The 26,581-nt window shown below is 43.1% G+C and overlaps 1 protein-coding gene across 2 annotated transcripts in view; it reads right to left on the bottom strand.

The window, feature by feature from the left end:
- ADAMTS17 (ADAM metallopeptidase with thrombospondin type 1 motif 17) overlaps positions 1-26,581 on the bottom strand; it is a 155,748-nt gene that overhangs the window by 33,497 nt on the left and 95,670 nt on the right. The window contains exons 15-20 of one of the 2 annotated variants that reach the window (XM_050978430.1): positions 19,320-19,440; positions 17,067-17,141; positions 11,807-11,887; positions 7,034-7,191; positions 3,072-3,231; positions 1,089-1,224 (exon numbers count right to left, since the gene is read on the bottom strand). In XM_050978430.1, the coding sequence (XP_050834387.1) occupies positions 1,089-1,224; positions 3,072-3,231; positions 7,034-7,191; positions 11,807-11,887; positions 17,067-17,141; positions 19,320-19,440 (731 nt within the window). The remainder of the gene's footprint in view (positions 1-1,088; positions 1,225-3,071; positions 3,232-7,033; positions 7,192-11,806; positions 11,888-17,066; positions 17,142-19,319; positions 19,441-26,581) is intronic. The other variant, XM_050978431.1, reaches the window with a different exon arrangement.

The following is a 26,581-nucleotide window of genomic DNA, read 5'->3' as shown; positions in this document are numbered from 1 at the left end:
GCAATAACAGGCAGTGCAGACAGAAACTGAAACCTGAACCAGCCTTATTGATGGATGACCTGACACTGCATTTCCCTGCTCCAGGGCACTTTAATCAGAGTGCAGGTCTAATTAGAAGGAAGTGTGCTGTTTGCTGTTCCTCCCATTGCTTCTGCCAGCAGGATTAGCTTTGTAGGTGCATTTCCCTGGCTTGTCTGATTATTCAAGATGCAGTAGCCAGCAGGCTGGTTTGAAGATGCTTTTTTAGGTATTGTTCAGCTTTATCTGAAATTGATTTTATCATGGAATATTCTGAGTTGGAAGGAACCCACAAGGATCACTGAATCCACTTCTGAAGTGAATACATGGATCAAACCCCTGATTCTGGTGTTATCCTAACTACTATCAAAATTAGAGTTTCTACACTACAATGCTAAACACCACTGCAGAACAAAAATGAACTTTTTTTGTTAGCAAACAAACTGAACAAATTAATTTACCTTCCTGTCTTTTGTAATTTTGGCCAGAAATGTCTTTTTTTAATATAACACAGATCAAAATAATTTTAGTTACAAGTGTTTGCCAAATTTAAAAAAAAAGAGATATTTTTATTATTGTTAGAGATCTCTAATAACTAGTGAGGAGAAAAGCACCCTTACTGAGGAAAACATCTAAAATGTGTTTCATCATAATTTAATTTATTGACCTCAGGGTTTTTGTAGTACTGTTTGACAGTTAATCAGACCCCATTCTGTGCTGATTCAAAAAAAGAAAGGTTAGATACGCAGTCACTCTACTCTTGTCTAACTTTATACTGTAAGTTCTGTCTCCCAGGAGGCAACCAAGGGGAAAAGAAAACCATCCCCAAACAATGTATGCAGACTGCATGGAATCTGGCCTTAGTGACCACAAATTAAATGGGCTTTGTCTGAGGTAATGAAAATCTGACCTGCTCAACAAAAGGAAATGAATATTACAGCTGCTTACTGTGGCTAACAATGTGTCCCAACACTTTGAGACATTTTCACTGTGTTCACCAGATGGAGGCTTTGGAAAGGGGCAGTTTCTGAAGGAGAAGGATATTGGTTTTAGTGTTTTTAACTCCTTACCGTGACTGGCAGGGGTGTGTGTTACATTTCCTGACCTGGGGCTCAGGGCGGGTCACTCGCTGGCAGTCACTGTCATTCACCAGTGTCATGGTCTTGTTAATGATCCGAGTGCAGGACACGATGGTTCTCCTCTCACCTGGAAGCCAAATCAAAAAGAACTCTGAACAAAACCACCTCCACTCATCAACCAAAACTCAAAAGTTGGAGCTCCCTGCTCCTTCTACCAAATGTACTCTACCACTTCTGCAAGAAATCTTACTCTCTACTTCTGCCTGACCTTGTACTGGCACATTTTGGGTAGGTTTTTTTTTTTTTTTTCCAGAAAAGCTACAAATCTTTCCCCAGTAATCATGCAATTGACTGTTTCACATGAGCAGCAACTTGGGCTTTCTCCTTCTAGTGTTTAAAGCAGAAAGGAGCTTTAAAACAATTTGTTTTCATTTCTGGTTCCTCCTCCACAGGTAGCTGTGCCCTGTCATCACCTCGAGCAGATGTGCTGAAGTCACAGGACCTCCCACCCCCTGATAATGTGACTGATAATGACAGGACAGCTGCCTCCTGCTGCTCCCTGGGCAGGAAGTCAGGATGGAAAGGACTGACCGAGGTTCAAGAGTCATTAACTGAGCTTGTTCATATTTCACAAAGAGAAAATAAAGCCACCAAAACAAATTATTTCTCATCTCCTACTCCTCCAGATATACTGCTTTAAAATCCTTGTGGCAGGAAGCATCTCAGGAGATATCAGCATTTCTCACATAAACTGTGCACCAGGAGTTTCTTTCATCCAGTGTGGCCCTCAGGGTCCAGCCTTCCACTGAGTGGCATCAGGAAAGCTGTGCCACAGGGAGCATGACAGTGACCAGATGTGACAAGGAAAGTGCTACCCCCACTCTGTGTGACTTTGTCTCACTGCTAATTTTGGTTTTTCAGGTTTGTTTTCTAACCCTGAGTCTGTGTCAGATTGAATTTATTCACCATCTGCAGCTGAAAATAAAAAAATAGCTCATGTTCTGCTTATAAAAAATATGCAAGCATCTGTATGGAAAGGAGAAAGGCCCTTCTCAGCTTGGATAAGTAGCAAATTATGGACAACTAAAATAAAAGACCAATTATCAAGCTAGTACTGGTGGGAGCCATGCTGGAAGACACTGATTTGATTCAAATTTGTAACAGGCTTACAACAAAAATCAGAAGAGCCACAAATAAATTTCCTTTTCCCTCATGCGAGGGTTTAATGGCTTAAAAATTATTATTTTAATGCACTAGTAAAAGTGTCTCTTCTAAAGTGAGTGCTATTTACAGGAGAAAATCAGTAATTTCAGTGCACTGAGGGCAGTGAGCCTGTAAATGTGAAGATGAGCTCTTTCCTCCTGTCATGTCACATCATAAATAACCGAGTCTGCTGGTGAAGACAGACTGCCCAGAACGCTTGGAAATTATCTGTTTTCCTCAGGGAACAACCTCCCTCTTCCAGCCCTGCAAATGCAATGGACAGTGTCTGACAAAGCAGTCTCTGGTTTCACAGCACCAACTCCCCCAGGGCTCCAGCAGATCTGTCTGGGCACATCCAGGGATGCTCTGGGAAGGGAGCTCTGCCATGTGCTCCTGGATGGGAGCATCTGATGCAGATCTCCAGGAGCTGTCCCAGCAGCACTGCCCCACTCCATCCCTGGGGAGGGAAGGGCCTTTCCCTGAGCATGCCTGGACACCTGTGAGATGCTGCTCCAGGAATGTGGTGGGGGCTGGAGACATAGGGCTGCACACAGAATCCAGGTGCAGCTCCAGCCTGCAGTGACAGAGCAGTGTCCCTGCCAAAAGGCTGGCTGGAAATTAACTGTGGGGATGGGGATCAGAGCAGGGAGAGCCGGTGAGAATGAATTCATTATGGCAAAGTCCATTTTCATGGCCAATTTCCACCTCTCCTGTGGCTGGAGGCTGCAAACACCACTCAGGGATTCCCACCAAGCTTCTTGGTGTCCCTACCTCCTCCACACTGCACACTGCATCCTTCCCATCCACTGTGTGTCCAGATGTACAAGGAGTCCTGTTGCTTTTCTGGCTCACTTCTGTTTTCAGCAGTATAGTTTACAGGGATGGTGTATTCATAATGAATTCCATAATTCTGGTCGTGGAATAACAGCACCTGGTTCAGCAGGAAAAGAGAGGCTGTTGCAACACACTGTGCTGGGAGAGCCAACAGGCTGAGATAGCACTGCTGGAAATGCTGGCTCAGGAAAAAATCCCTAAAATATAAATACCTTGTGAAAGGCAACCAAATCTTTATCTAGAAAACACAGATTACAATGGTACTGGTAAAACAGGGCAACTGCAGGAGCAAGAACTGCTTATGATTAGTGAATATTTAAAGCAGCACAGGGATGTCTAAACCTGGAATTCAAGGCTTAACTTTCAGCCTCACATGTGAGCAGCAGGACACTGGCTATTCAAAGAGAAAGACAACAGGGAAGCATTAAATCAGCAGTTTTCATATACCAACTATGTTAAAGAGCATCTAGAGTTAAACATCTGAAAGAATAAGGTGATGCTTCTCAGAGCAAAACAACTGCTGCACAAAAAGTCCCTTGTCTCCTGGTGAATGTGGCACTCAAGGCAAGCATGACTACTCCTGCTGACAAGCTGTAGCAGCAGGGTTTTATGTCTCAGAAAACTGTGGATGACAAGCAAAAGCCATATCATACAGCTTCTGGCAACATATATTTTCATCCCTGCATATTCCTAGAGGAAGGTGAAACCTGCTTCCAACAGCAGGCTATTTCCTATGGAACCACTTGTGATGTCTCCAGTGTTATTACTCCAAAATTCCCTGACTGTTAACAAAGCAACAGAGAAAAATGTTTATGTTTTCACCATAGGCAGATGAGAGTACTGGTCCTGTTTTGATTTACGTGTTGGACTTCATTTGGCTCTCACCTTCCCTGGCTTGAGTCAGAACTGATTGGAAGATATCCCATGGACAACAGGGTCCATGGAATCTGAGTTACCACAGTATTAACAAATGCCATAGAAGTACTACTGTAATGTTCATGCTGTGGCTTTAAACTTATTTATACTTATTATCCCATGATTTGAGCAGCATTTAACAGGTGAATTGTGCTGGCTTTTGTCACCTACTGAAACAGGAGCAATGCCTTATCAAATAAAGGCTCTCATAAGTGGGGCAAGCAGCTGCCTGTTTGAAAAAAGACAAATTTGCAAATGCTATTATCCCCCAACAATAACTGTTTCCCCTTCAGATTTGCACAATCATTCCTACTTAACCAATAATCTCACTAAAGCTGTCAGGAGCTCGTTTAACCACACAAATGTGCTGAAAGAAGGGGTCCTGGCAGCCTGTGCTGTGAACACTGAGGGGGCTCCACAAACTCAGCACCCATGAGCTGCTCTGCACAGAGCAGAACCCTGGGCAGATGAGCCTCTCCCAGAGGATGTGGGAGGGATCCTCACTTCCAAGACTGAGTACCAGGGTTGAAACCAGCCAGCCATCATTATAATTTCAAAAAACAATGGGTTTTTTTTAAGCACAATTCAAACACCAGGCAGGCAGAGGCAGAGAGCTTGAGCCCTGCTCTGGCTTTCTTGAAATGCATGAGATACAAACTCCTGTTCTAGAGAACTGATCAGTCAGCCTTGTCTAAAGCCCCCTTCTGCTCTGGGAGTGTTTGGCTGTCCTCTGTTGCACAAGGAGAATAGCACAGGCCTACTTACACAAACACCAGTTTCTCCAAGAAATACACGCACAGCAATGCACTTGGAGAAATGCCTCAAGTATTAAAAACCAGCTCCTAAAAAGAAATCCTTATTATCTCAATATGGGTGCGAGACCAGTGAATCTAAAGGCCCATATGAAACCAATTTCATGCAATTTCGTAGCCATATATAATTGGGGGGTGTGTGTATATGTGTATAATTGGTTTCAAATGCAGGTCACAATGGATTGACTGAAGCTTCTGGCTCTCTGTCAGTCCAGTGTATTCCACCACTGTTTGAACAACAGTTTTCTATTTAGGAGGAACTGGTAACCATCCTGCCTTTCTTGTGTTGAAAGAATGAAACCCACCATCCTGTATCAAGGAAAAGATTTGTATCTGATTTGAAGCAAAGACTTCATGTGTGCATTGTTTACCACTGGCAGTGATTTAAAACCACATGTATTTTAATGGTCTGGTAATTTTCACATTCCTCATTTTTAATAATTTCTGTGAAGAAAGGTGAAGAAGGAACATTTCCTCTGCTTATGTCTGATGAAAGGGCCTGTCTGTATCTGGACAGGACACTCATGGAGAATCTCAAAATCACTCCTATGTTAGCTACTTACTCCTTAATGAAGGGGAACTGAGCATTTCTTTAAAACCAAAGCTTTGCTGATGCTGAGGTTCACAAAATGCCAAAATCCAGATTTTACTGCAGTGGACCTCAACAAGTACTGCTCCGGAAGGTTCCAGGAGCTGCCAAAGGAACCGTGCACAGCATCTTCCCAAACGGTACCTGTGCAACTCCTGTTTCTCACATGAGCTTGGGAAGACCTTGGCAGTACAAGATACTTTATCAGAGTCCTGGTTTCAGGAGGGAAGGCTTGTGTTAAGGCCAAAGTCCAGAAGAAGCTGATGTTTCTGATGGTGAAGAAGGTGTCATACACCTCCTTTGAGTGGGCACACCCTGGACTACACAGGTGAGCCAGGAAGGTGCTGGTGTGCTCAACCCTGCACCTCTGACTATTCCAGCTGTAACCTCTTTGAATCCAGCATTACACTGGTCTGTGAGCCTGTAAACTCACTCATCTGTCTGAGAAAGCAAAGACAAAACCCCACATGTTCCTGTGCAGCAGATTTTGACACCAAGAAGGTACTGACAAAGTGGATATTACTGTCAGCCTTTTGTGTGTGTGAAAAGTTCAGGCATCTTTGGAGCTCTTCAAACTGGGTCAGGAAGTGTTGCACAATGAACACCAGCAAGCCAAAAAAATCAGGTGAGGGAAGGGAGAGAATGCTGATTTTTAGCAGTGCTTACAGATAGCCTTCAGAGAACAAACATGGCAAAAAGTCACAAGGAGAAGGAACAGCACAGAAAAAAATGGAATAGAATAAAAAAGTTACAGGAAACAATGAAAAAACTAATATACTTTCTATGTACACCCTGCTACAGAACCTGTAAAGATTTCTGCAGACTTTTAGACAGGAACAGATATATGAGACAGGAATTATTACAGCTGTTTCAAAAATGTTAAGGTTACACTAGCATTAAGGGACTGGCCCATGGGTCACCCTGTCACCCACCAGTGACAGCTCTGGGACCAGAGTCCTGCTCCTTTCACCCATGTGGACTTTTCATTCATGTTCAGCCACATGGCTGTTCATAAAATACCAAGCTGGGTTAACAGAAGGGCTATGCTGAACATTAAGAAAAAATGTCAAAAAACACCTTAAACTACATACAATTGAAAAAACAATACAGAGAAAACAAAGAACATTTCTGTGTGTAATGAAGTCATTACTTAGATTCAAATTCATACATATCATCTGTGCATGCTAGATCTGCACCTCTTCTGTAAGAGAACAGAATACTTAAACACGGAGTACATTCTGGCATAAGATGAAAAGACATTTCAGCAAATATGCTTTTATGTGTGTGATCAGGTATGTCCAAGAAATAATTCAGGTCCTTGGGAACCTACATCCTCTAGAATGGACCTGTCTGTGACACATTACAGGGATTTCCTGCACCGGACATGAGCTGAATGAACACTGCCTATTCTCCCAGGATGGAGCATCACTTTTTGAGTGGGGAGCTGGGCTTCTCCAGCCCCTGCAATGCTGCAAAAGAACACCGTGGTGAGGAAACAAACAATCAAAATTTAACTTTCAGCTAGGATATAAACCCTTTCTGTTGCATCACTTAAGAAACACAAACAAAGGATATAAAGTTACCATCAAGTGCAGTGGTATTTTAGTTGGTCCTTTGGCAGAGATTTTCTCCCACAGCCCCCTTCGCACGTACCGGACAGTGGTGCCTGCGATCTGAAACTCACCAGGAAGCTCAATTTTCCAGTCGCTGTTAATGGATCTCTTACTGGAATCTTTTAAAGCTGGAATAAATCAAACACCATGGAATGAAATGCTAGCAAATTTGTAATTACAATATAGACTACTGAGCCTTTGTCTTTGGGCACCTCAAGCACAAGATGCAGAAATCTTTTAATGGATGTGAGTTTAAAAGAATAAAACCTCCCCCACTTTAGGATCGCCCATTGTGATGTTTCTAAGATGGATATATTCTGTACTTCAGTTGATTAAGGTATTCTGAAAAATTAACATAAAATTCATGGATCATTTATCTCTACACTCTCCTTTTAAATGCAACAAAACAAATCTGCAATTCAGTTTCCAAGCAGAATTTTCTTTCAGTTTCCAGATTCTGAGACCACATTTTCCTAAACTCTCCTTGAGAAAAAGATCAATCAAATCTCTGTTGATACACACGTGAAGATCTGTAAATGCAAAATACAACTGATGCTGTGTTTGTGTGTGGTCCATAACCAAACATTGAAAGAATTAACACTCAGCTGTCACAGCTGTAAAAGAAGTCAAGTCACAAAGCAGGGACTGGTCAGTGGGCAAAACGTGAACTTGGCCATCCTCTTTTCAGAATCCAAGTGCTGCACACAAATGCATAAGGTCAGGTGCTGTAGGGTCACACCCATTCTGTGCCTCACTAAGGTCAACATGGAAAGCTCAGCTTCAGAAGGAAGATGAATATTGGGTAGAAAACATACTTGGAATTGTATGTCCTTTCTTCCAGCCTAACTACTGCATCAGGATCACTGATGTCCTTCAAACACTTAAAGACACCTCCAGCCATAAGGGCATCACATTACTGTTGACTCATCAGTGGAAGCTGATTTAGGGATTGATGTGTTTTCTGTGTTAGAACGGAAGCAGAGTTATCCAGATGTTGGTGTGATGCACTGAGGAAGAGAAAATTGGCAGACCCTGCTGCAGCAGAAAGTGCCAGGCCCCTTTGTGGAGATCCACTCACTGTGATCAAATCTGCCCTGACAGCAGACAGACAGAATATCCCACGTGTTACTGGGCTTCCTTAGAGTTCAAGGTTAACTGTGTCTTTTGGCTAAGCCTTTAACAAGATGTTTTCTTAACCTCTAGCATCTCATGCCTATGTTATTCTCTTCCAGTAAAGAACTTTGCTGTCACTTAACTGAGAATGTTGCAAGAAGGTAAGAGAATTGTTTAAAGCCTTTGGAAGTCAATAGGAAATCTCCTATTGTCAACCCTTTGGATCAAGCCTCCATAGCCAGCCAACCCTCCTGGATGTGCTTAGGAGATATATACACATATATAAAAAATTTGTGATGTCTGAACTCTGGGGGAATCTGGAGCAAATGGAGGTCGCAATGTTCTCTGCATCTGCATGTGCCTTTTTGAGGACCTGTACATTGGCAATCCTGGAAAATCTGTCCTGCTGCACACAACCTTCCTGACAGCTCTCAGAGTCCCATCAGAGGCTCCAAAATCAGGGTGAAGGGGAACTGAAGTGGAAGAGTATTTTTTCTGAGGAAAGTTTCCTCTGGCATGCAGCCCAGGGGTAAGATGGTGTCCTGGCATTTGCATGCTGCAGCAATGTGTCTCTCCCTGTGGCTCACTTCTCTTTCTATTTTGTTCCTCAGTTTAGAAAGTACCTTCTGCAAACTGCAGACACAATTCTGAAGGAGGATTGCTTTCCTCTGCCAAGACCTAGTGGCTTCCAAGACGATCAAAGCTGTGAGTGAGATAAAACTGTCTCCAAGCAGCATGGCTGACTAGGAAAGATAGCCCAGCACATGATCCAAACTGTCTAAGAGGTTGAGTGACTTAAGTCATGCTTTGGTTCCAGCTCACCATCAAAGGGAGATAATTTGCTGATGAAAACCAATGTTTCATCTTTGTGAACCTCTTTTCTGGTGAGGGTTTGATTTTGATTGCTGCAGGCACTGCTCCTTTAGTGGCTGAGGAGGTGGAGAGTTTGGAAATAGACCTGTTCCCAAAGGTGCTCCCTGAGGATTGCAGGAATTGCACTGGGGACTGAGCAGAGCACTTAGGCCAAAGTGTTTTCACTACTGTTTGCCTCCATTACCCCATCAGCAAGATCACTGCTGCAGCTACAAAACCTTCCATGTCTCAGACACAGGGAACTCCAATGGCTTTTGTTACATACAACCACTGGCTGTGTGCCCAGCCCTAGAGGTGACAGAACTAAACTCAAACTTGTACAGCAGAAGAGCAGGAGGAATAGGAACACCAGCAACAACCTGTAACTTCTGTTTTTCTTGTTGGCTGGAAGGCAGGAACTGACCAATCAACTTCTAAACCTGGCATCTAGTCAGATCTTTATTTCCACCTTGGGTCTCTCCAGCTTGCTTCCCAGCCTGTGGACACAAACTGCCCAGGCATTTCCTGTTCAAGGTGGTTTTTAAGAGTTACAGCCAGCCAAGGCAGCCAGCGTGGGTTGCCTGTAGGTGGAGGGAAATTCTTCAGGCACTGCTCCCAGCAGATGGAATAATGATTCCAAATTATGCTGGGCTTCTTTCCAAAATGTTGTACCTGGTTCTGAGTAGAAATAGGACCTGATTGGACGCAGCTTTGTCAGTGCTATTGAAATAGAAAATCCTTCCACACTCAGACCTGAATTTAAGAGTGATTGGGAATTTTTTTCTTGGTCATCTTTATTGCCCTATGGAACCCCCCTGCTGCTATTCTTCATCTCAGTTCAGCGAGACATTGGGTATCTTTTCTTTGTGTTGAGTGTTCCTTGAAAGAAAAAACCCTGGAAAGCTTAGAGAGGTTCTCCTGGCTCCTGACCATGAACCAAAGAGCTGAAAGCACTAAAAGCTTTAAAAGAGCCAGACTTTTATCTATCTTTATGTGATGCAAACAGGGCCAGCTCCTGCTCTCAAAACTACACAATCCTAATCTTCACCACCCAGTGGGGAACCATCTGCTTTAGTCAAGGTTATGTTGTCCCAAGGAAAGGCAGTCTCTAACTCCATGTAAGACTCTCAGTGATCTGCTATCTGCCAAAGCCCAAATACCTTGTGCAAACCCCACCAAGACAAACAAAAAGGCTGGTTTCCAGAAGGCAGAGCACTTGCAAAACCCAAAGGAACACTGGATCCCATTGTTCCACCAGGCTTTGCTATGTCAAACACCCCATGTGTAGGTGGGCTAAAGCATTATGGAAATAGGAGCAGTGGTGATATTCCTTCCTACCAAGAAGTGGCACAAATGCCAATGGTTTTGATCAAAGGGCAACTGAATGACATAATCTGCCCTCCTTTTTTTTCCCCTGAATCAGGAGTGAAAGAGAACAAAAGCATCTTTCCCAGTGATATTGCCAACTGCAGCAACATCTCAAGACAGAAAATCAATAGCACTAGAGCTGAAATCCTGACACAGCCACTATGCAAACGTTTTCAGCAGCATCTGATGTTCCAGTGCTGGATATTAACATCTCCTTTTGGCTGGAGATGAAGAATTATAAGCAAAAGATGTGGAAATCAGAGACCAAGATCTGAGCTTTGTTCTGACTCCCTGTATAGCCATGAGCAAGTTGCAACACCTCAGTTTCCTCTTCCACAAACAAGAGAGTGAGAAGCTTTGCAATCCTCTCAGAGTTCCTTCCTCTCTGGAAGCAATTCCATGGCCATGCAGCTCTGGGACCATGTCAGGGGTTTTTTGGATCTTGGGCAATTTTCTTTGAAGCCTCTGCTCTGCCACAGGCTTCCTGTGTAAATTCAGACTAATGGGCCATTAGCATTTCTGTGACCTGGACTCCCTAGAAGTAGATGGGGATAAAACCCTTTATCTATTGCACAGAAATGACAGAGAAGGAAATGCCTCAAACATCGGAGAGAAGAGGCAGAAGAGCAAAGTAACAGATCCTCAGTACAACTGACTTGGCTGCACTTTACAAATGCCATTCTGACCTTTAATTTATGCAATGAGTAACTGAACAACAAATTCATTGACAGACTCTGCCCTACAACAACGTCACGTGAAAATCTTACCCATCAGCCATGTCTAAACCTTTTTTTCCCAATAGGAAAGGGAGGAGAGGATGCCTGTTCCCCTCTAAGGAATGCAGAAGTAGAAATGACAAGAGGATTAAACAATTTTCTTGCCTGATAAAATAGAGGCAAGTGAACTAGAGGCTGCAGCCAAGCCCATCTCAGAATGCAGGATCAGGTCTTGGGTACAGGATCCAGTGAAAATGTGCTGCTGTAGGAAATGGCAGCAGGTTACTGAGGGATATCAGCTGCCCTGTCCTGCCTCTGCTTCAGACTGAGCTGGGCACCTTCCTCTGCCACTCCCTTCTCTAAACACACTGTTCTCTTCCCCACTCCCTCCTGAAGTGCTGTGTGCTCCTGGCAGCCCTGTGCAAGCCACTGCCAAGTTCTGCTCAGGAACTCTTCTGTCTGTATATAAAAGTACTCTCTGGTCCTTCCAGGTTGCACAGGGCCTGTAAGTGTCACATACTATCACATCACAAACACATGAAACCAAGCCACAAAAGCAGAGATTGCAGCAAGACTCAGATCACCAGTCCCTCCCTGGCAGCAAAAAACCTTACAGGATGCTTAGAGAAGGGTCATTTTTAAAAGAAAACATTGCTGAATTTTAATCAAAACATTTTTACTTTTGTCTTTTTACCCAGAAAGCTGTGAGCAGGTTTGTCCTCAACCACTCTGATCCGCCGGGCACCCGCAGGGATCACAGCGGCTTCGATGTAACCTACAGCAACAAAAAAGGGGGGAATGAAAGCAGGGCAGGGCCAGCCAGGACCAGCCATCCCTTACCTCCCTGAGAAAAACTCAACTCCAGGCTGGGGATTGAGTGAGAACTACTCCAAATGAGATCCCTGTGCTGGCAGCCAGTTCTCACTGCTGTCACAGGCGTGGTCATGACTAACATTTCAGCAGAAATGCATGAGTGCTGCTCAGCTGTGACTTCAGCCTTCTTAATTAGCTCTCATTAGATCTGCACCCTTTTGAATCACCCCGGTTTTCCTGCAGTACTGGCAGGGATGTATGAGGACACTGCAAAATGTGACTGTCAGGAGCAACACTGCACAGAACAGACATGAGAAATGATGCTCCCAAAAGATGCTCTTGCTTTGTCTTCCCCATCGAGGCTGTGGTGTCAGAAAGGACTCACTTCCACAAAACTTTTTGATGATGCTTAAACTGAACAGAGGGAATTAGTGGGACAAATTTGGGGAAAAGCTTGTTTTCATTTACATTTCAGCTCTGTACAAAAATTCCAGAGGAGATAATGATCTCCTTTCACTGGACTGCTGAGAATTCAACAGCTCAGATTTAGTGCAATAACAGAGCTGGAAGTTTCTCCAGGACTGACCACTGGCCAACTCTGAACAATTTTTCAAAGACCAATTTTGATTCACAGAATACAGCAGGAATAAGCAGGAGCTACAAGGAAATGCAGCCTCTTTTCCCCCACTATGGAGGCAAGTGGAGTTACAGATTTGCTCCATGGGGTGGAAGCGGTGCCTTTAAATAATAAAGCAGAGGAACACCAGGGCCCATTTCAAAGACCCAGGCAGAGTTTTTCCACTGGCTTCAATGGACTTTGATTCAGGCCTCTGTAGATGACACTAATCTCATCACAACCATGACTTGATTCCTTCTAATTGGCCACCCAGTTTACTTTGCAGTCTATCACTTGGCACCTTTTTGGGGTTATTGCTGTCCTCTTTCTTTTAGATGTTAAGCAGCTTATCCTGTATGTCCCCTCATCCACTTTTCTTGCTTTAAAGGGCTCTGTGAAGCTGTTCTGTGTCAGTGATGCCTTTATGGGAATTGTGGGCTGTCTAGAGCAATGGGTTGGAGAAGTGCTGGCACAGGGAGCAGTGATTCCTTTAGCACTTAGCAGTGTTCACAGAGCTATTTGAGGGATAAAAGTGCAGCCCTGCTTTTGCTGTGCTGATACAGGGAGGACTCCAAGGGGTATGGTGACAGTCTTTTGCACCTCAGGACTAAGTGATTCTCCTTCCATTGTGACATGGAGTGAGACAGATCTGGGGTCTCAGAAGGTGGATTCATTTCCAGAATATTCATTTCATGAGTAAGGCTTGAGCTCTTGGGTTTCATCAGATGCAGAAGGTGGACAGCTGACTTGGGCCAGACAGGCTCCCTCTTTCCCTGATTTGTTGTATCTGAATGACACTTTCATCTGACTCTTCAGCTCAGTTCTCTTTGCACTTGTTCCTCCTCAATTACTTCTCCATTACTCAGGATATGTCACAAATGGTCACTCATCCCTTGCAGGAAAACCAGAGAGAGGGGCAGCAGAGCTCAGAACTTGTCTGTGTACAGAAGCCAGAGCAGAGGTTCTCCCAGCTGCTGTTCCAGCCTGGGTTTCACCAGGAAAAATCATTACTTCCAGGGTCAATTTTACAAAGGCAATACGGAAATCTGTTATGAAATCAGAGCAAACAGATGTTGGGCTTCATCCTAGACATTGCCAGGAGTTGGTTTTTCATCAGCTGAGATATCAAATCACAGTCAATACAGTCAGATATCAAACATCCTCACTGCACCCCATGCAGCTGCATATAAACCCAACCAACAACTACTCAAGACATGAACACACAGCAGAAGCGTGATCAGTGACAGTCTGTCAAAGGAAACAGCTCCTGATACACCCTGAACACCCCTGCTAGGAAGCCAGTTTGGAACATGCCCAAGTTTCAGTACCTACTAGGGGACTATTTAATTATTTAGTTTTTAAACCAGATACAAATGCCCAGAGCTGAATCATGCAGGGGTTGGAGACAAAGTTACTCTGAATTTAGTGGAAGGCACTCACTAAGTTCAGTGAACTCTGGATCTGACCCTTGACTCAGCAGCAGCCAGGAGTGTGTCACACTGCTTTAGAGGTGAGCAAACACTGGAGCTGTGCTGGAGGCTCAGCTCAAGCCATTAAATACACTCATTTCATCACTGTGCCATAAGAGAAACACCATGTGGAAAGGTGATTTTTATGTTACATTTTACAATAGTAAATGGTCAAGTATGAGCTATTAATAGAGTATTAGTTCTGGAGACTGTTTGCTTTGGTCTCATACCAGATTTTTTTCTCCTTGTGTAATTTCTAATCCTGACTGATGGCTTTGGGGGGCTGCACTCACAGCTCCTGAATAAAAAGAAACACACTGTGTTATCTCACTGTGCCACAAACCTGACTGCTGACCTTCACTCTCCTGTTAGAGAACTGCCAAATGCTTTGCAGGGTTTGGATCTGACCAGTCCTCTCAGAGGTGAAGCAGAACCCTTGGGCATGTCCCACCAGGAGCACCTGGACACTCTCATTCATTACTTCCAGCAATGTTGGGTGAGTTAGTGGTCGAATTCTGCTGCAAACAGACTGGATATCACCCATGCAAATTTGCCACAGGTACAAGCTTTGATCACCTCCACCACTCCACTCTGGTCCTCAGAGCTGGTGGGAGGCTTGTGGTCACAGATTCCTGATCTTTGAGATACCTGCACCAGCAAACACCTCCAGTGTTTTCCAGGCACATTTTATTAGGCAAACTGTAACTGCAGATTGCCAGAAAGATTATCAAGTGTCAGCTAGAATGACCAAAAAAAGTCTCAGAGTTGGCCCCCAGTCAAGGACTCTCAAAGCTCTGTTAGGTCTAAGGATAATTGTCTGCAAGGCCATGGTTTGCAAGGTTGGGCTTAAAGTTCATCTTTAAATGAGGAACTGGTTAAAGACTGATGAGACCTGGCAACTATCAGGCAGTATTTTTAGTAATTTCACCCATAAATCAGCCTGTTAAGATGAAGCTTTGAAAATACAACAGGAGAACTTCATTATTTGATAATTTATAGTGCTGTATGCAGTATACTCCACCTTGGGAACAGTTACTTTGGCACACACCAATCTTTCTGGATAATCTGCATTACATCAGTGTCTCAGGAATGTAAGACTGTGATTGAAGCAAATCCTAGATACAAATTTTATGGTATAACTCGTATTAGGAGAGACACCAGAACAAAGAGGTGGCTTTGTCATCAAGGAGATTAATATGTGAACAGTGGCTACTGTATCTTCATTTAAATGCTGGAGAGATTTGCAAGAGGAAAGCAGCCCACACAGAAAAATCCATCGTTAGCCATTGTTATTATTCCCAGAAAGAACAGAAAGTTTAGTGTGAATTTAAGAATGCCACTGATCTACTACAAAACTCTTCTGGTTCACACTGCAGGGAAAGACAGACTCAGAGGTGAAGGACAAATGATCCCATGGCTGAAAGTACCAACCCCTGGGCACTGCACCTTCCTATCTTATCCCTGTACACACCAAAATCAGGTGTGAGAAGGTCAACAGTGCCCAGCCCATTATCAAACCTCCCAAAAGTGCTTTGAACAAACATCTCAGGGTAGAAGCCAAGGAGATCAGGCTGTCCTGCCTACCTGCCAGCCAAGGCCAGCAAAACTTCCATGGTATTTCAGGGATAGGCACCAGCTAAGCCTCCCAGACTCCATTTCCTTCCCACCTCCCAGCTTTTGCTGATTGCTGCTTGTTGCAGTGGAGTGCAAATTATGTGTCTATTTTCTGAATAGCTGTGATGATTCTGTTTTGCTTTTAGCTTGAGAATAAATGCTGCATTGGCACCTGTCTACTTCCAGCCATGGGATAGCTCAGTTGTAAGAAAATAATTTCTCTGAAGAGCCATGGATAAATTTCAAAGCTTCTACCATTGTTGTGAAATTGGTTACTGGGATTTCTAACTTGCATCTTCTGATGAAATCCCCATAAGAGATCTCTGAGTTAAAGATTAGGTAGAGTTCTATTTTCTTGTAATTTACATGTGCAGCCTATTGATGAAAAAAGATAATTTTTGTGTTGGCTAAAGATGCTCCCAGCCAGCATGACAGCACTACTGTTCAAGATTCTTTTAGTAAGTGCTGGACAAACAGCATGTGCCATAAAACCTCTACTTTTCTACCATCTTAAAAAGAAAAATTCCTAGCAAAGGTGTACTTTTCCTTTCCCAAAATGACAGTTACAACAACTGGCATATCTCACATTATTAGATTCTGCCATTAAAACAAATCCAAATATCTGTGGTCGTTCTTTTGAATTATAACCATAAATTCTTTTAAATCATAATCATAAATGAAAATTTTGATGTGGCTAAGAAAAAGCAGGAGAGATAGACCCAGGACTCTGAGATTACAGGCACAACCTTGGAGAAGTCGTCAGTGATAAATCAGCTCCCCAACAGACAGGAGTCCAAGAGCTGTCCTTCATTTCTAGGTCCCCCATACAGTGGAAGAGTGACAGAGGTGGACTTCAGAACAACTCTGTGTTTAGTTTTGAAAAATTATTTTGTAGAAATAGGTACAAGGCATGCTGCCAGTCAAAAGGAAACCCCAGTCTAAACAATGCATTCAGCTGGCCTGCTGAAGACAGCCAGCTGCACACAAGTGTATGTGATGTTTACCATCATAAATGAAGGCTTTTGACCTCCTCTCCAGCAGAAAAATGGGGTCCATTTCCAGTTGGATCACCCTGGATCACAGGTGGTAAGAGCTGAAATGCTGGATCTCCTACAAGGCACTTTGAATGTTCCACCATCTTTCCCACCAGGGTGGCAGAACCTCTGTGACATTAAAGTTGGGGGAAAAAAAGAAATAGACCTGGTTCTTTTTGCTTGGTGCATGAAAATTTAGCTTCCTTTCCACAGATAGGTTCCCTAAAAGGAAAGGATCTGTATTGTATCTCTGACAAGGCAAGTGAAACAGTAAAAGGACTTGAAGTTTATCCATGGCTTTTGATACCAAATTTCCCCATCTAATCCGACAAAACGAAGATAAAGGACCAACACCAAAGGATTTCACCGACACCCACTGACACTGCAAACAGCATTCAAGTATCTTACACGAGAAACACTTGGGAACAGCCTTTGCCTTTGCCATCACACATGTGGAAACCTTCTTACAATGACTATTGGTTACTAAGAAACAGAAAGGAGTTGGCAGGGGTTTAGTTCACTTCACAGGGCTCCACAACATCATTTGCAATCACAGGACACAGAGGCACCAATCCTGCAACCAGAGGAGTCCCACGGGCAGAGCAAAGGCTCAAGGCTGCAGATGCAATTCCCCAAACAGATACCACTCCAAAACAATCAATGTCTTGATGTTTGAAGTCTATTCTCTTTTGAAGTAATAAATCAGCACAGTGGACTTGGGGTCTTGGCCTTGACCTGGAATGCAGCCAGGTGGTGGGGATTTGCCACTGAACTGTGCAATCATTTACACACCCAAACCTTGAACTTGTTATCACCAGAACGTTGTGGATCTTTCTTTGCCCCAGCTTCCATTAAAATTTTGCTCAACTGTCAATTTAAAATAAAAAGCCTTTTTTCCCTTGAGTAATGCAACGTTCACTTGTGATACCCTGGAGCTTTGCTTACTGCATGAAATTCAGTGGCTTCAACTGAGGACCTGATTCTGCAAAACAGCAGTGTGTGAACAGAAATGGATGGAAGCACACGTTAAATATAATTAATTTTCCAAATTAAAATAAAACAAAACATCTAATAAATGGTTTTGAGGTTATACTGGTAAAAACAATTATCTTCTAGATTATGTGAGATGGCTAAAGGTGGAAATATTGCACTGACAAAGCAATACTTTGACAGCTTTGTGTGTCTGAGATGATCAGCAGAGAATCTGAATGCTTGAACACTGCCCACGAGTCATCAGGAATTCTTTCTGATTAAGTTCCAGGGCACAGGGGGTGAGAACCTCCTGCAGAGTCCTGGCAGCCAGTTAAGACTGAAGCTGCTCTGCTCCTACAGCCTTGTAAAGTCACCACCTCAAGCAGTCTGTGTAGCTGGAAACGGGTGCAACCTCCTGGCAGTGACCCAGAAATTTTGTATTTATCCGCACAAGATGTTTTGTAGACTCATTGGAAAAGATAAAAGACAGCTACTCTTCAGCAACATGTAAGAAATCCATGAAAGCTGTATAAGCTGCTACAGAAATGGAGAATAGCTGGGGTTTTTTTGATGGAAATGAGGAACTTTTCCCACCACTTGCCTCAAATGCAAAAGGCTTGATGTTAAGTGGGTGGGAAATAATTGGGACAAAAGAGTCAAAGGCACTAATGCAGGAAACCATTCAACAGGTTGGCCAAGCACACAGATGTACAGCAGAGAGATGTGGTGCAGGTGGGAAATCCTATCTGCATCTCACAGGAGGTGACAGATCCCAGCTGGCCCCACAGGTGAAGAGGAAGAGAGTGCAGAGGTCAGTGAGCAAAATCAGAGCCTCAGACTACAGAGCTGAGAGCTGGACTAAAGGGAGCTGCTAAGCACTGGTGCTGCTTTAGCCACAAAACTGGACTGAAGTGTGTGCTTAGAGGGGATTTTCATGTGCTTTGTGGAAGTCAGCCCTGCAGCAGCACATTAAATGTATTTCTCCATACAGAAATGCCAGTTCTGTATTCACTAAATGGGAAATACTTTTTTTTCTGGACAACTGTTTCCTCCTGGAGCAGCTTCCAACTTCTGGACATGGCTTTTCCTCCCTTTGGCTAATAAGGATGTGTGATAACAGGGTTCTCAGAAGTGTAGTACAGAAACCCTGGAACAAAGACTAATTCAAACACCAAGCTGTACATACATTAATGTTTAACAAGAAAAGGAAAAGTCTTATATCCTATACGGGATATTTTTGCTGGCAGGGAATCAGTAAAAATATTCAGAGGGGAATGCACTGCTCTTTCCTTTAGCTGAGATATTATGATTATAACATGAATCATCTACAACATGCAACATGCGTCATTCTGAGACCTCAAAGATGGTGCTGAAATCCAACTTCTCTCTTGCTGGGAAAGAGTCTGTGATCTTGTCTCCTATTTAAAATCATCAGCACCAGTAGCACTCAGAATGAGAAACACAACTTCAGCCTGAACTTCAGGCAGAGGCAGTGGCTGGTATCTGGGTGAACGAGTAAGAAGCAGATGGGATATCATTCCTGAAGTGAGTTGGGATTTGGTTTGTGTTCCTTAGGAGCTTCCTAGAACTGTTTTTGCTAGGTGACTCCAGGGCTATCCAAGAGGAAGAGCTGTTACTGCGGCCCCAACTCTCCTCCAGCAGGTAGGAGAACCCCAGAGTGTTACTCACCCATGCCCTTGGTGTGGTTGAAGTCTCCCTTCACCACCTTGCAGGTTTTCCCATCTCCACTGCAGATCCCACAGCGATCCTCTTTGGCAGCTGAGCCAATGATCCCATCACAGCCAATTTTCTAATGACAGCAACCAGAGACCCCCATTACTTACTTTGCAAGGTTAGAGCATCTCTAAACAATGATGTCAACACTAAGATTGACATCTGACTGAAAACCTGAACAGGGAGAAAACATTCAACTTTTAATTAAACTTTGAAATACCTGAAAAAAGACCTCATTAATCAGATGGCTCAAGATACCTGAAATGAAAGAGCAGTTCAGGGAAAGCAGGTCAGTCCCATATCTGGCCAGTTTCTACCATAAGACTGCCTATGCAATTGTGAAATTTTCCACATGCTTGCACATATATTAAGAATCAACATTCAACTGAAAAATAAATGATAAAATCTAACAGTTTCACCTAAAGCTTTATTATAAATGGTATTTTCATAATTTTATATATATATATACCTATTTTTTTCCAATAAAACCAACAGTTCTGCTTTCACACAAGGGAAGAGTCACAATATTCTCTCTGTAGCTATGGGAACTATCACCATAATCCTTCTTATTCACAAAGCATTCACAGGTTATGATGGTGAACATTCCACTCTTGTAGATCTTGAGGCTGACAACATTGTCATTAATCTATGTAAATGAATCTTGTAGTATGTCCATGTAAGACCTTCAAATTGATCAGCAATTCACTCTTAAAACATAAATTTCTACTGAAATAAGTCTTGTCATTAGGCAAGTTATTAGCAGAGATTGCACTATTAAAAGTGAGTTTAAGATTTATTCTGCATAGATAAACAGTTTCTTGGCAAATGAGTAGCAGGACTGTCACTAGTAAGACTTATTTGAATAAGGCTATTGGGTCTCTCCCTTCTTTGCCTTCCTATGATGAAGCCAGAGGAAAGTTGGAGAGATATCTTAAGGAACAATCAAAGCAACAAACATTTTGAAAAATAGGGTAAGCAGGGAAATATTAAGAGAAGTCAGGCTGTTTATCTGAGCCTGGCTGTGTGTAAGCAATGCAATTTGGATCAGAATTCCAACATTCCCCTTGTTTCAGAAGACCCTGGCCACTGCCTCAGTCCAGATGTATTTCAGGGATCAAAGATTGCCAGCGTTCCACCGTGTGCTGATGCAGAGCTTGTCTGGGTAGATCATTAGGGACAGACATGCTGAGAGAGGGTGATCATCCTAAACACATACCAGGGAAATGCTGCTCATTAACTGGCACAGCACCTACGCTGGTGCACAGGAACAGCAGGAAAAAATGGGAGTTAAAAGAGGGAGGAAGAACATCGTGGAGTTTCTGGCAGTTGCAATTCTCAAGCCTAAACTTCACGCCCATGTCCAACAAATAATTTTGGGATATTGAACGTGATTCTGCCCCCAGAACAGAAGGATGTCCCAGCAGTTCTTCTTCCAGGAAAATCAGGATGATTTATTAATGGGGTTGCTGAAAGGCAGCTGGAAATGAACGCCTGCCTGCCACCCCGCTGAGATACTGGAAAGACTGTGTTTAATTTAAGGCTCTGGTGCTATCTTTTATTGTGCTGCATTGTTATTAGCACTATGTGAGCACGCAGATGAATAAAGGGAACATAATGAGTGTTGAACCACACTTATTCCCAGAGCTACATGAGGAGTCTGGAGGACTCTAAAGGAGGCAGGGAAAGAATGGGGAGTTGGCAATCACATGCTTTGTATTTACGCTGGAGTTTCCCAGATAATGGAAACCAGTGTGAGCCAGCAAAGCTTGGGAAGGCTGAGTCCCCCCTAATCTGAGACTGGGATTCAAGACAAGCCATTTCCCTCACACCTTCACTTCCTCACTGACACCCTTCCACCTGAGAAGCCCTTTCTGAAGGGCATGGAGAGAACCCACTGAATCCACAAATGTAACTCCCAATATCTTTGCTGGTTTTTACCTTTCATCTTCACCCTATTCCCTGTGAGTGAAGGAACTGGGAATTGCCCTTGCACCCTCCTCTACAATGGCACCATTGCTCCCATCCACAAGGCAAACTTTTCCCTCAATCCAGGCCTTGAGACTTAAGGCCCCCATCACATTTGGGCCAGGAAATGGCTTCTTACAAAGGAATATCTCTAAGAGAATAAAACACTTTTTTCCTTGGCTTCAAGATGAAAATTGGTGCATTCTTGCTACTTTATGGGGGAAAAATACCTTGGAAGCACTTTAGTGTTGTCTGCATAAACAGTAGAGCCCGTTTCCCTCTCCCCAAGCTTTCCAATCATTTCCAAACTGAAAGTGCATTTAATAAGAGTACATTTAATAACAGTACATAATGAAACAGCTTTGGGTAAGATTTGACAGTGGATTCCAAAAGTTGCAAAGTCATTTAGAAACACATTGCAATGACCACCTTGGTCACTCTAATCCTTTGAGAACTGCCCACATGGAAAATAATTTTAAAACCACCACCATGGCCACTCTTAAAACAAGTGGATCAGTGGATCACAGGGGAAGAGACAGGACTGGAAGGAAAGAACACAGTGGCTGTCACCTTTGTGGGGGCAAAGCATCTGCCAGTAGTCCTTGGGTTGTTAACTGAGAGATTTCTCCAAGGTGTGAGAGCTCCTGAGACTCCAGCACTGGCTGGAGAAACCATCCAGTGTGTACATCAGCAGCTTCCCACTGACAATATGGTCTGTGTATTATACTGCCCATCCTTCAACCACAGAGCTGTCCTCAGCCTGCAGAAAGCTTTCCCAATTGTGAAGCCTTAATTAATCATATGCAAAGGGAAAATCCCAAGTTTCACTGCTCAAAAGTTAAGTTTTCATAGTGCAGAAAGAATCTCTTAAAACCTAAATAGTTCAAAGGAGTTGTTTGATCTTTGCCATCTCTCACTTGCTTTGTGGTACTTCCTGTCCAGCCCAACCAATCAAGGTTAAGGGGATTCATTAAATTAAGAAGCAGAAAAGGGAAACTTTACATTCTGAAGAAAGAAAGCCCCTGGAAATAACAATAATATCCCGTGTGTTTTCTGACCCAAGAGTTATCCTGCAGATGAGCAGACTGAGCCCATGGACCAGCCCATCCAGCAATTGCTGGACACTTTCAGTTCCATCAGTCTTGAATGGACTGGTGAGAAGGGAAGCAGCTTTAAAACATGGGAATGCTGGCAAGAAACATGAAAGTAAGTCTTTTAGGGCTTCAAGTCCTCAGCATGGACAGTCAGAAACGTGTCCCCAGGTTTCTTGAAGCTCTTCCACCCAGGCAGTCTCCTGTTCTGACACCACATTTTGGAACTAGCCACTGACCTTTAAATTGGCAGGTAACTGCACATTTGCTGAGCCAAAGGCCTGAAATTAATTCTCTTTAAGCTGATATCTCCATCCACCCTTCCTTCTCTCCCTCCCCCTTCTTCTCATTTTTATAATTAAACATCTGAAAGTACTGCTTGTTGGGTGGTATTTCCAGCTTCAGTCATAGCTGGCTCCAGCATAGGAAAACTCTTCTCTTTTGAATACATATCACTTGGATTCTTCTGTGTGAACTATTCTCTGCATTGCTTGGGTATTTTTTAATGATATTTTTATTTGTATTTTCAATGGCTGTGAAAGAGCTCAATTGATACAGCTTGTGAGGGTATGTTTTGCTACATAAACACAATTATTTTTGTTATATACACCCACTCTGTGCAAGAAATGACATTGTAGGCTCACAAAACTGTAATGCTTCCCATATGCTGAACTAACTGGCTGTCTCAATGGATCAAATATAAATATTGATGCAACATGTGCCACTTTACAAATTAATCATGTACAGAGCAGGCTGGTTATGACAGACTCATCCACACTCTGCCAATTCCTTCTGTCCATAATATCCAATGCCATTGATACCTCCAGGGATGGACCACATGAAACAGGAATGTACAGATGTGAGCAAGTGACATTCAGACCTGAGGGGAAGAGAATTCTTATTTCACTGTTTTAAACACATCTGCCCCTGTGGAGGGTTGTGGGGGCTGTCAGGGCTGGGTGAGGTTAGTCTGGGTCCCTAATCAAGCAGTTCCTCTCTGAGTTACTCCACTTTCTGTTCCAGAACAAGTTTTGTGCTAGGGGTTGGAGTCCCTGTAGAAGTTAGTTCAGAAATATCCTCCTGTCATTTCCCAAGCCTTCAGATTTTGTCTGAATCAGAGCAGCTCTGCTGGATCAGGAGTTAGACACATCCTATTTTAAATCAGCATTATCTCATCTGCATTAGATCTGCAATGTCATCTGCCATTGACTTTGTGCTCAGATCCCTCAGCAGCTCGGGGGGTGTTAGACACAACAACTCATGATTTTTCACATATAGACATTGAAGGCTATGTGTCAAAACCTCTGTGTTCATGAGAGAACATGCAAATAATGCAAAGCTCTTTCCCATCCCAGGAACTCTTTTGCTTCTGTTCTATTATATCTTTCCATGGGATAATATGGAAGAAAAACTGGGGGAAATAGCATGTTTGGGGGTTTTTTTCATACCCCACTGCAAAGTACACCACAAACCAGTAGGGTATTGACAAAGACTTGGTTCTGTCACCATGCCTTACTCACCAAAATCCCTGATACTCTTTTTAACCTCAAATTACATTGCTACAGATCCAGACATAAAAAAAAAAAAAACCAAAAAGGCAATTATACAACAGGTTTCTGTAGTTCAGACAATCCTTCTGGATTTTGTGCACATGCACTAAATAATTTATCAAAGTTCAGTGCTAAGCCAAGTTGTTGTATGGAGACAAGCTACCCAGTCTGGAACATCTTGTACCACAGTTTGTAATGCAGGAATATGAATAATACATGGAAAATACTCAAGTGAGGAGACAAAGCCAGAACTCCAGGCATCAATCAAATGCAAAAAGTGGGTACTAAGTATGTAAAAACTGTTTGCCAGAGGCATGTCCAGTAGACAACATCAATTTCTTCTCTGCCACCTGTGGCACTCTCCTGACACTTTGCCTGTCCAGTTTGCAGAAGCTATTTTTGAAAATCTGTCCATTTTCTAATCTGTGCTCCCCCTTCATAGAGTGTGACAATCACCTTCAGAAGAAAGTAGTTCTGTAACAATTCTGTTGTGCCAGGACAGCCTAATATGTGGCTTATTCTCATTAAACACACTGTGGATTCACCAGCCAGTTGAAAGGAGGTGTGATATGACAAAACATTCATGAGAAAGCTGCAGATAGAGCCAAAACATCTTCACCTCTTAAATTGTTAAATCACAGCAAAGACTGCCCTTGATTTCTAGCCCAGTTCTTGCTATACAGGAGGTCTCTCTTTAAGAGACCTTAAATTACATCCTGAAGCACAATCTGTAGCACCCACTGGAAAGTTCTCATGCTGTCATGAGGCTCAGACTAATCCTCCTTTGAGAAAAGCCAGCACAAGGTCATGTGCATCATAACAGTCAGCTGAGCAGCTTGTCTTCTCCTCACCCCTCTGCTCTGTGACATCTGACACTTTTTTAGCTCCACTTCTGCCAGCAGTTTTGAATTAACCTCAGCAGCACAGAGCAAAACACTGTAAGAGGTTAGAAAGTGCCCTGTTCTCATGAGTGTTCTCTCATCAAACATACACCCCACAGGCCCAGGGAAGAACAAAACCCTCAAGGAATTCTCTCCCTCAGGAGAATCCTCTCCCTGAAAGCCCTTTGTCACTTGAAGGGAAATAGGAGGAGATGAATCCAGTGTGAGGTGCAGGTTGCAGTGCCCTACACCCCACCTTCCCCATGGCTGCAGTGTCCATGACAAGGAAAGCAAATTGCTGCAAAGCCTAAATCAGCATTCATCCTCTTCCTCCTCCTCCAACACATCAGGCTGCTCTTGTTCTCCAGCCTGCTACAGATTTTCTGTCTCTGAAAAATCTCTGGGGAAAATAAATTCTCCTTTCTAGAAGACCATGTGTATTTTGAGGAGAAAAGGTCAAAGACCTACATATGCTTTGAACAGGGGATCCAGTTTGCTCAGAGGATGGTAAGAAATGGTGCATTTGAAATGTTCAGCCTCAAAACCAACTCAAATGAACATGGAAAAAATAAATTAAGACCTTATGATTCATCTCAAAAACAAGGAATAAGCTAGAAAAAGTCTAGGTGATTTAGGAACCCCCATGCTAAATTTAGGGCTGACTTTGCTCTTTGGTGCTTCTATGCATCATCAAAGTAATAACCAAGTTTACTCACTCCAGCTGCCCTCAGGTGTAAGGGATAAATACAGAGATGCTGCTGCTTTTGATGATTTTGTTTCAGGGATAGTGAGGCTGACAGCAAAGGCTTCATTGACACCTTTTAGATTGGAGTTCAGCTTTAAAGTGAAACTGTAGTAACTTTACAAAGTACAACTGAAGGAAAATTCCCTTAGTGCCTAAATGTATTGGATCATTTTGAGGCTTCAGAGAATCTGTTCCTGCTTTCCTTCTCAAAAGGAAACCCTCCTCTCCTTGCAACAGTTTTTTCTCTGCCATGTTCATCTACATTCATTCAGCATCCAAGAACGATTCACAAGCTGCATTTAGGAGCCTCTAGTGAAGGGAGAAGATCTATTACATTTCCTGGGCTAGATGTTCACAGGCAATGCTTACTGCTAATTTGTCTGTTGCACTGACAATATGTCATTCCTGCCTTTGAGAGCCTCTAACTAGAAGGATTACATAAGAAAATAAATAATAGTAATACCACCCTCTGATTTCAGCACTTATTCTCTTCTCCAGGCCCCCTGCAATGCTTATTGCCAGGCTTTGTCTGCGCTGGGTAAAGGAACAAGGAATGGGGTAATTAAATGAAAATGGCAATTAAATTGGTTTAATAGGCAGCTAGTTAGACAAATATCTGTGGCAAATAGGGTACACAGGCACATATGGCAATTCTCAGCACTGCACTGCATATATGGCAGAGGAGTATTATAAATGAGTTCACAGGGCTTTCAAATCTGCTCGGCTTGAACTGATCATTTCACATTTTTTCTCAGCCAGATGCAAATGGACTGAATGTTCTACAGCTGTCATCACCTCTCTGCACAGTTAAAGGCAGTTGCCCCCGACCCAGAGTGCAATTTGCTTTTTGTGATGTACCTCCAGTGCTCTGTGCTCATAAAGGAATTCATTTGGAGGGAGCTGGCTACTGATCCTCCCTGGATGAAAAAAAGGTGCCTTGCCATGATGTCTGATTTACCATTTGTGGCAGTTCTGAAGGTTTGGA

The sequence above is a fragment of the Serinus canaria genome, chromosome 10, assembly GCF_022539315.1.
Source record: "Serinus canaria isolate serCan28SL12 chromosome 10, serCan2020, whole genome shotgun sequence".
NCBI lineage: Eukaryota > Metazoa > Chordata > Aves > Passeriformes > Fringillidae > Serinus > Serinus canaria.
Note: the sequence above shows the minus strand (reverse complement) of the source record. Positions and strands in the feature narration are given on the sequence as shown.